Here is a 10,779-nt window from a genome sequence, read left to right on the forward strand (position 1 = left end):
GGTGCAATTCCTGGGGTATAACATTGATCGTACCGGTATCCAGATGGACGAGGGGAAGGTGGAAGCTATAACCTCCTGGCCAGAACCCACCACAATTAAGGAGCTCCAACGATTCCTTGGATTTGCCAACTTTTACCGTCGCTTCATTCTAGGCTACAGCAGGATCACCAGCCCCCTCACCAACTTACTCCGAGGGAAACCCAAGTCTCTGTCCTGGACACCCGCGGCCTTAGAAGCTTTCTCCTCCCTCAAGAGAGCCTTCACTAGCGCCCCACTCCTAGTCCATCCAGATCCCGACCTCCCATTCGTCGTGAAAGTTGACGCCTCCACTACAGGAGTGGGGGCAGTGTTGTCCCAGCAGCAGGGGAACCCAGCCAGACTCCATCCATGAGTCTTCTTCTCTAGGAAGCTCAGCCCAGCGGAAAGTAATTATGACATTGGCAACAGAGAACTACTGGCCATCAAGCTTGCCTTAGAGGACTGGAGGCATTGGCTGGAGGGGGCAGCCCATCCATTCACCGTACTGACCGACCATAAGAATCTCCAGTATCTACGTGAGGCTAAACGTCTGAATACCCGCCAAGCACGATGGGCATTATTCTTTACCAGGTTTAACTTTACCATTACTTATCGCCCTGGTCCCAGAAACGTCAAGGCAGACGCCTTGTCACGTATTCACAGTCATGTGGAAGGTCCAGAAGAACCGGAGAGTATCATCCCACCAAAGATGATCATCAGTCCCATTGAATGGAATTCCCCCTCCGTAGCCTCAAACACGGCTCCCAACAATCCACCGGGCTGTCCTCCAGGATGCCAGTATGTACCACGAACACAACACACCCCACTGATTCACTCTGCTCACTCTTCTCGGGGCACTGGCCACCCAGGGGCCAACAACACCCTCTCGCTGCTACGAGATCGCTTCTGGTGGCCCAATATGGCAAGGGACGTGAGAAGGTTCGTGCAAGGATGTCCAGACTGTGCCATGTCCAAAAGCCCACGCCACTTACCATCTGGCAAACTCCTTCCTCTACCAGTGCCAAATCGCCCCTGGTCACACCTAGGAGTAGACTTTGTCACCACACCTCAGACACCCTCATTGTCTGGTCTCGTACACACGTAGAGGACTCTCTGACTTTACTACTGCTTCCATTTGAATACTTCCTGCATTACTTACCTCCTGTGTTCCTCCTAGTGTCTCCTCGTCTCCAAGTGTCTCCTGTTCCTCCTAGTTCCTGGATCGCTGGGGTGTGTGCTCTTCCGTGTGCATTCCAGCTCCTGTATAAGAAAGGACTCTGATCATTCCACTCATCATATCCTTTAACCTGTTCTACGAACTATACACTCACCGTGTCATCACCTGGATCCTACACCCGTACTCTCTGTGACAAAATAAACTTGATTGATATACTAACCTGTTGCGTCAGACCTCTTCCGTTACACTTTACATGTGCAATGACAATAAAGTTGAATCTAATCTAATTATTAACTGAGGTCTAAAATGTCACAGAACATAAAACATCTAAATTTAATATACAGTATTTAAAGGTGAAAGGTGAAAATCTTTTAACGTTTTTAACATTATAAAGCACCATAAAGTTTTGATTATTTAAGCCGTTGAATTCAAGTTAACAAACTCTTTTCTCCGCTGCTGCTGTCAGTCATCATTCAAACCCTGGTAGCGTTCGGTTACTACAGTCAGCTCGGTAAAACCCTCTCAAAGATCCTTCAGTGTTCCCATTAATATACTTGATTTGTAGATAAATGTCTATGGTTTTGCATAAAATGACTTTATCTCGCTGGAGTTGATTGTTTCTAAATCATGTTACTTGATACCGGATGTCTGTTAGAACAAAACACAGGAGTAGAAAAGTTTAAAGTGCACAGTAACTAGGGTGCAACGGTATAGTAGAAGATCCGTACGGACCAGGCCCCACGGTTCGGCACGCATGTGATTCGCGGATTAACTGTTAAGTTTAACCATCATAGAGTGAAAGTTTACAATTTGCACGTTTTGTCTTGCCAGTTTACACATTCAAGCAGTTTTAACTCGCGCGCTTTTTTCTGTGCGCTTAGCCGCAACCGAAGCACGCACACGCAGAGAGAGAGAGAGGCGTGATTCAGACACCGCGTGATTCCTCTTTCACATACACACAAAGTTATGTTAAAATACCCACTTTGGCAAGTATTCTAGTAAACACAGTCGGTTATGTCTTAAGTGAACGTAAACAGGTGAGAAAGAAACCGGATGTGTGTCAGTATTAGGGCCGTGCATTTGGTCTTAAAGCGACAGCAGCCAATAAATACCTGTTTCTGTCTGCTAATCAAATAACACCACAGCTCTAACAAAGATTAATCTGTATTGAACTTGTGCAGTGAGCACTATTGAGTTAAACTTAATTATTACATTTCTGCACCTAAATACTGATATTTGTAACTGTGATTTTTAGTTTTCATCTATGCTTATAATTTGTGTAATTGTTCTTGTTTTATTACTAACTTTATTAGTTAAGATAGTAGTTTTTTCTGTGGTATAGAAGTACTTAAAGTAAGGTTTTTTTTTGTTTTTTGTTCTGATCCAAAAAATGATCCGATCCATGACTCAAAATCCGTATATGATCCGAACCGTGAGTTTTGTGATCCGTTGCACCACTAACTGTAACTGAAATTTAAATCTGTTAAAAGAAAATAAAGTGTTGCACAGATATAATACACTACACATCAATATCTCTTCCCTTTGTGCTTTGAACTTTTTAATGTGAAGTGCTGTGTACATCAACTCCGTGTTGCTTCAAGTGCATCATTCTGCACACCGGATGCTCATACTGTAAGCGCTTTGTGCCGCAATGTATTTATTTTATCCTATCCATCACATGTTGTTGCCTATACGTATAATGCGCTATACATTTAAAAGAAATGTCTTTTCATTTTATAGTATGTTTATATATAAATATATTGTTTTTCATAAATGGATTTTATAACAATACAAATAGCAACGTGCAACATTTTACCAGATTTAGTGCTACACTTTTATTTGTTCCCCACTAAATAATGTTTTTTCACTATATATTTAGATTTATAAAATTATTGTGCACTGATTTTTTTAAATAACATTAGCTGCTGAATTATCCACTAACCTAGTTTATAATATTTTTTTTTCATATTTTTTTTTCTTCATAATTAATTAGTCTGTATTTAGTTGATTGTGAAAGAGTGATTATCAGTTCCACACACAGAGATATACAAATTCTACATGGATTTAAAAGAAAGAAAAACTGCAGATAATACTGAACCCCAGGTGTCAGAATCGGTATTAGAGGCCAAAAAGACGGATTGGAGCATCTCTAGTTCATTGTGCAACAAATAAAGTTGACAGAAATGCATACAGACAGTTTCTGTTTGTAAGAACTTGAAACCGTTCTGTGTTATTAAGATTGTATCTTGTTTATCTTCAGTTGGATTTTTCACTTGATGGTATTCATGTAATTGCTTCTGTAACAAATGCAGATATCCTCTACTGTGCATATAAACTACAGTGAACATCAGAACCAATTACTTTTGCAATGCTGTTTATTTTTAATACTAAAAAGTTGAGGCTGAACCCTTCATATTTACTTTAAATGTGCTTCATGTGTGAGTCATATATGATCTTACCACAGTGTCTCCAGTTTACAGTGAGGATCCTGTAGTACATCAGAAAGCAGCTTCACTGAATCTCCTAGTTTATTCACAGACAGATCCAGTTCTCTCAGGTGTGAGGGGTTTGATCTCAGAGCTGAAGCCAGAGCAGCACAACCTTCATCTGTGACGCCACAAACCCTCAACCTGTAGAGAACAATGACACTCTCTTCACTCTCTTAGATCAGATCAGTTTAGCTGTGAATCAATTATTAAAGATAAAGTACAAACTTAAAGCACAAATCAATATGTTTGATGGATCATTGGACTAAGATCTAAAATGTCACATAACACAAAACATGATAACAAAACATCCAAAGTATCATTCAAGTAGGATAAATATTTCTTATATGCACTATATCTGTATTTTATGCAAAATGTCTGTCTTATGCAAATCTGTCTTAATTGATGACACTATTCACTACATCAGTGTTTGCACACTAGTGTGCTGTGACAGGTTGTCGGGTGTGCCGTGGAAAATTATCACAAACTTAATATCTCTATTACATTTCGTTATTATTATTTTAAATCAGTGCTATTGGTCATCGTTACGTCTGTTTGTGGGATTTACAAATATTTAACCAAAGAAAAGCATTCGAAAGAGCTTGTGACTAAACCTCGTAACGCCATTGGTTCCTCAAATTGTCAATCAAACCTCATAACTCCATTCAGAATAAAGTGCTGTGACGCGCAGTTTGAAGACAGATGTCTACTTCTTCACAATGCAACGGTAATAAAGAACTGATGTTTGAATAAATACAGCGTTTTCTTTACTCACTTTAAACACCGTCTATAAAGGCGAATGTTTTTGTGTGTTTAGAGAGCAGAGAAGAGTCTTAGCATTGCCGTCTAGATGTAGCCAATATACTTTTGTACGTTTTAAATATCCTGTGCATAGCGGTTAATCTTTTATATCATGAGATTTTGGTCAAATGTAAATAACAAGAGAAACTGAGCGCCCATATAGCCACAATAAACTTTATAACCTGTAAATTGATGAAAATGTAATGCAATTAATTTACTGCCTTAGATTAACTACCCATTCTAATGACGGACAAAACACATAGGCCTCCGACATTCGCTCGTCAAAAACCCCGTTAACACCATTTGAGCAGTGTTGGGCAGTAACGCATTACTTAGTAACGAGTTACTGTAATTTGATTACTTTTTTAGTAACGGAGTAATTTAACGCGTTATAATTTTCAAAATAGTAATTAGAGTAACAAATAGTTACAAGCTGAGGTCTCTATACGTTACTGCCGCATCACATTGCTGACAGAATGCAGTGATTTATAATCTAGAGATTGTAAAGGATGTAGCTCAGGCACTGTCGAGTCAAGTGCCGCACTGTCAAGTCAAGTGCCAGTGAATTCGAGACCTGCTCACGCGAGACCCGACGCAACAGCAGTGCGACGCGGGACAAAACTTGATAGGCGAGTGCAGATACTTGTGTGTGTGCGGGATGCGGGAGAATAAAATGATTCACGGGACCTTCAGCAAAAAGAAGCATTTGGGCAAGAGTGTATTCCTCCCTGCCCGTGCTATATTTTGGGTGGGGACACACACAGTTGTGTGTTGTCTGCTTGGGAGCTGAGCTCGCGCAGTCAGCTCTCGGGAATAAGCGGCTGATTGTGCTTCTCCCCGCTGAACGCTCCGCTCCCGCCGGGCACGCTCCGAGGAGTGTGTCAGGGCTTGTGAGCTCGCGGTTCGGTCCAGCTATTGCTGAGGCACGGCGGCGATTCAGATCGTGGGGATCGCACGTGGATCAAGCGGATGGGTTGGAGACGGCTCGCCCTTTCTCCGCCTGCACTCCCTAGATCCAGCGTTCTCTCTCGAGGCTCGGAAGCCCGTGCTGCGGTTTCTTCCCCCTCTGAGTGAGAGCTCTGCTGCTGTAGCTATTTTTCTCCAAGGAGATTGATATTGTTTGTGTGACCAAGCGGCTTGCGTGCTGCCGAGGCAACGCGTGTATTACATCATTTAGATTTTTACTCGTCTGGTTGTTTGATTGCATTTAATTCTGAGGAATAAAATGAAGTATTTATCTGACTATGAGAAGTTAGATATACAGGGGCTCTTGGGATAAAAATTTCTCGAGTAAGAGCACGTGTTTACCTCTCTTCCTCTGAGGAGAGGAGGGATCTCCTCTCACAGGCGGAGGGTACTATCTTCACCCCCGCCCGGAGCTGTGGAAGCGTGGGTGTGGCCCCTGGGGGGGGCACAACTCGCAGCTTCCTGTCTTTCAACCGAGGTTGTTGAGACCATTCCCACTTATTGACCCACTCCACCTTGAAAGTCTACGTGTCGGTGGCCAGTCAGTTACATTTTCAGAGTAACTGGCCCAACACTGCATTTGAGCATGATTTTCAGAAAATGTTAAGTGCAAGTGCCTGATCATATATGAATCCAAAATACCAACTCTAACGACGCATTGTTTAATTATTGGGGGAAAAAACTTTTTTGTTTTAGTGCTTAGTGGTGTGCCGTGAGATTTTTTACTTATCAAATCTGTGCCACGGCAGAAAAACGGTTGGGAAACACTGCACTGCATAGCATGTGTGAGTCATATACAGTATGATCTTACCACAGTTTCTCCAGTTTACAGTGAGGATCCTCCAGTACAGCAGAGAGCAGCTTCATACTAGAACTTTTTAGTTTATTCTCAGACAGATCCAGTTCTCTCAGGTGTGAGGGGTTTGATCTCAGAGCTGAAGCCAGAGCAGCACAACCTTCATCTGTGACGCCACAATCACTCAACCTGTAGAGAGATGAAAATCATACATGTGAAACACTATCAAACAGCTATCAAATACGCAAACAAACTTGCTGCAATGAACAACAACTTGCAATTCCAATACAATTAAATTAATTCAAACCATGAGAGAAAAAAAAACTGCACATGCATTTCTTAATGTCAAATTGTCCAAGTTTCATGGGCAAATTGACACACAAAAATTTTTTAAACTGGATTAAATTAACATTCATCTATTAATTGAGTAAAATTGTAATTGTATGTAATTGTATTGTAATTGAGTAAAAATGAAATTAATTTAATTCAACTTCTAACTGGTTTAACATGTTTAAAAATAATCCACATGCTGGACTGTGAACTGTCAGATAGTTTTTGTGTTTTAATATAAGTTTAAATCTAGCTCTTGTCATTCCAGATGCCCTTCTGTAAAATGTAAAAACTCAAAAAATATAAATAAACAATTATAATTAATAACTACCTTGTAGATTTCAAATGTTGTCTTCAAAAGTGTGTGTTCAAGTATGCTGCTGTTTTGCTCCAGTAACTGATTCATCAGATTTTAGGAGATTAGACCTGTTGAAAATCTGAGCTGCTTCTCCACTTTCTCTTGATTTCTACTTGGTCTTTTATGCCAGATGAGACATATTTAAATTCCTTCTTTATGTTAATTTTAACATTTTTAATTTGAAAACCTGAATTATTTACATGTGACTTCTCTGGCTTTGTTTAAATGCCTAAATAAATCTTTTACAGTGTCAATGTATTGAAAATATAAAAATGCTGACCACTAAAATAATAGCTACAGCACTGAAGATTTATGAGCTTTTAACTTTGATTTTCTTAATGTTTTAAGTGATCGTTCTCATTGATACTTACTGAACTGATCTGGATTCTTTAATCACAGCCAGCAACTTCTGAAGAACTTTCATATTTTCAGGATTATTCATTCCTTTAACAAATTTATCAAGACAAAACTCATTCAGCTCATCTTCTGATGTCAACAACACAAAAACTACAGCTGACCACTGAGATGAAGAGAGTTTGGCTTCCTTTATTCCTCCAGATTTCAGATACTGTTGTATTTCCTCCACTAGTGAACGATCACCCAGTTCATTCAGACAGTGGAACAGATTGATGGATTTCTCTGGAGAGTCAATGGTCCTGATCTTCTTCTTGATGTACTTAGCTGTTTTCTCATTGCTGTCAGAGCTGCTTCTTTTCAGCGTCATTATTCGTTGTAGGAGAATCTGATGAGACTCCACTGACAAACCCAGAAGGAACCGCAGGAAAAGATCCAGATGTCCATTTTTACTCTGTAGAACCTCTTTCACAGCTCTCTGATGCAGCTCAGATAATGAAAAATGTTTTAATGAACTGAGTTGAAACTCTTCCTTCATTTTAGACCGTAAACTCTGTTTGGTGATGGGCTCAAACACATTTCTGTTGTGGTTTGTACAGGAGAGGTGCACATATAGAGCTGCTAGATGTTCCTGAAGGCTCAGATGAACAAAGCAGAAGACTTTCCCCTGATACAAGCCCCCTGCGTTGCTGTTCCCTCATACAGATGCTCAAACTTCTTCATCAGATTGGATCTAAACGTGTTGAGGGCTTCATGTCTGGAAAATTAAAATACCACATTATTACATGAGCTACAGAGGTAAATGTACGGGGCAAAATGTCTTATTTTCTGTGTTAGGAGACACTGAACATATCATAGAGTTTATGAAATGTGTCAGTTATTAATGATGCATTTCAGTAATGTGTGATGATGCACTGCATTAAAAAAATCCCACAGTTTACCTGACACCAGGATACGTGCTGTCTTGTGGTTGATTCATAGACTGGTCATATTTCTTACAGATGGGTTTTGTTACTGATCTGTGTTGCAGGATTAACCTTGAATCAAGAATCAAACACTCTGACATTGGTGACATTTTTTCTCATTACCTGCATAACAGTTGTGACTTCATTAAAAGTGCACCTGCTCTAGGTCACAACTGAAACAAATAAATACCATTTAAATAAACAGAGAAAAAAAAAGAAAAAAATTGTACCCTGTGCTCTATATCTGCTTGTTGTCATTACATTTCCTAGCCAGATTTTTGCTCATATTTATTTATTATAGTATAATTATGACAGTTTAATTAAAAATATCTTAGTATAATCACATCTTTTATAAACAATGTAATACTTAAGGTCAAACCTTGTATCATCACTCTTAAAATTAACTGGATGATCCAAAGATTCGTCACTCCTCACAGACACACAGCTGGGCTCTGCTTCTGATTTCTTCTGTTGAACTGAACTATAACAAAAGAATCCTTTGAATTACTGTATAATTAACTGTAATATTGAATTTTGATTTGAAAAAAATGTGATCTTTTCATTATTACTCTGTTGATACGGAAACTATAAACTAAAGTTCTTTCATAAACTCTCTGCCGTAATAACTAGTACAAATACCATAACATGAATACTAAATATAAAACAAAAACATGACATAAATATGACAGACAGCTATGGCTCTGATCTCTTCTGCTGAACAGATTTAATGATGACATTCATTTTAATAAAGAAAAAATTAAAATCATAAAAAAAACCTTCATAAGCATGTTCTAGTCTCATTTTTAACTTAAAAAACACTGAAAGGGTGTTATGTGTGTTATTTCATACATTCTTTTTTTTACTGACAAGCAGCATTTAACAAAATCATGGCCGTCTGTTGTGGGAAAATACTCACCCTCATATAAAAGTTGATGTATTATCTCATATATTTGCAATATTTGCATGTTTAAAAAGTTGTTGTTAAGTTGTAGCTTATTAGGTTTATAGACTTTAGGCCAGGGGTGTCAAATTCAGTTTCTGGAGGGCCGCAGCCCTTCAGAGTTTCAACCCTGCTCTAATGGTGCGTTCAAGTCATGTCGGATTGATCGTAATTATGAGTTGAATGCACATGAATGCCACCACAAGCTCATTATTACAAGTGGAAGACTCAAAATTTTCTTTAAGCCCCGAGTTTCTGAATTGGGGGCGTGTCAGTAAGAAAACGTGTCAGATGCAATGGACGCAGCTAAACACTATAGATATGCAGCGTCTCTAGTGATGGTATATTTGTTGAAATGAATAATTTTTTTTACATATACAAAATATTATATTATTGTATAATTACCATAGAATATGTAATGATTCAGTTTACATTACCTTCATTAATTGAATTAAAACAAAAACATGATGCACATTATTTATTATTTGTAGAGTTAAAAATCATAGAATTTTATGTAGAAAAGTTAAATCGCCTACTTGTTCCGACCAAAGTGACTTGAATACACCTGATGTCGCAATTATGACTTTTTCAACTCGTAAGTATGATTGTCCCAGCAAGACTTGAACGCAGCATAACACACATACCAAATAAGCCTGAAGGACCTGTTTAGCTGGATCAGGTGTGTTTAATTATAGTTAGAGCTAAACTCTGCAGGGTGTGGCCCTCCAGGAACTGAGTTTGACACCCTGCTTTAGACTTTGTAGCCTATTTCAGAAAATCAGTTCAATACTTCAAACTCTTAAATGATGATTTATTGTCAATCATTTAATCATTAATCATTTAGTTAGCAATACTGAATTTAGTTTTAGATCAACAAGACATGGATTATTTTTCAGGCATGTGTATATACACACACGTATACATAAGTATATGTATCTATGAAATAAGCGACTCCTCAAAAACACATATGCAAACTTGTGTATAAAAATGTACAAAATATATGTTTGCATGTGTTTTTGTTTAGTATCGTATTCATACATCAGGTTTTTATGGCTCATATATACAATTCATTGCAATTCAGTGATTATTGAGATATAAACAAATAAACCTTCCTCAAAAGCATGTTGTGTCATATTCAACAAATATTACTTTTTAACATGAAAAAATGAAACGTTTTTTTTTTTACATTAAAAATGATAAATGCATAATCAAGAAAACCCAAGCTGGTTCAGCCCAGTACATGTTCATCTTGAATTATTAGTAACAATATAAAAGTTTTTTCTTACATTTACATTATAAAACCATGAAAGATTTCACAGTAAAATTACAAACTATCAATCTGAGGGCATAAAGTAGATTGCATACAACAGGTTTAGCAGCAGAAGTTTTGACCATGTTAATAATTTATGGGCCCTAGAAATTTCTGTATCAAATATGATACAGTAGGATAATATTTTCATAAATATACATTGTTTCACACAATTTTACAACAAATGTTTTAAAAATGTAGCTAAAAAGTTGTAACACGCATTTCCAAACAAGCTTTCTGTTTTCAATCAGTTTATAACCGCAAAGGGTATAAACTGTA

The 10,779-nt window shown here is 38.1% G+C and overlaps 1 protein-coding gene across 1 annotated transcript in view; it reads right to left on the minus strand.

Moving 5' to 3' along the window:
• LOC107744949 (ribonuclease inhibitor-like) overlaps positions 1–7,840 on the minus strand; it is a 16,964-nt gene extending 9,124 nt beyond the window's left edge. Inside the window, exons 1-3 of the mRNA XM_016558780.1 lie at positions 7,304–7,840; positions 6,260–6,433; positions 3,655–3,825 (exon numbers count right to left, since the gene is read on the minus strand). Of these exons, the coding sequence (XP_016414266.1) occupies positions 3,655–3,825; positions 6,260–6,433; positions 7,304–7,824 (866 nt within the window). The 5' untranslated portion in view covers positions 7,825–7,840. The remainder of the gene's footprint in view (positions 1–3,654; positions 3,826–6,259; positions 6,434–7,303) is intronic.
• Positions 7,841–10,779: the final 2,939 nt, after the last annotated feature.

The sequence above is a fragment of the Sinocyclocheilus rhinocerous genome, unplaced genomic scaffold, assembly GCF_001515625.1.
Source record: "Sinocyclocheilus rhinocerous isolate Xijiao unplaced genomic scaffold, SAMN03320098_v1.1 scaffold881, whole genome shotgun sequence".
Classification (NCBI taxonomy): Eukaryota; Metazoa; Chordata; class Actinopteri; order Cypriniformes; family Cyprinidae; genus Sinocyclocheilus; species Sinocyclocheilus rhinocerous.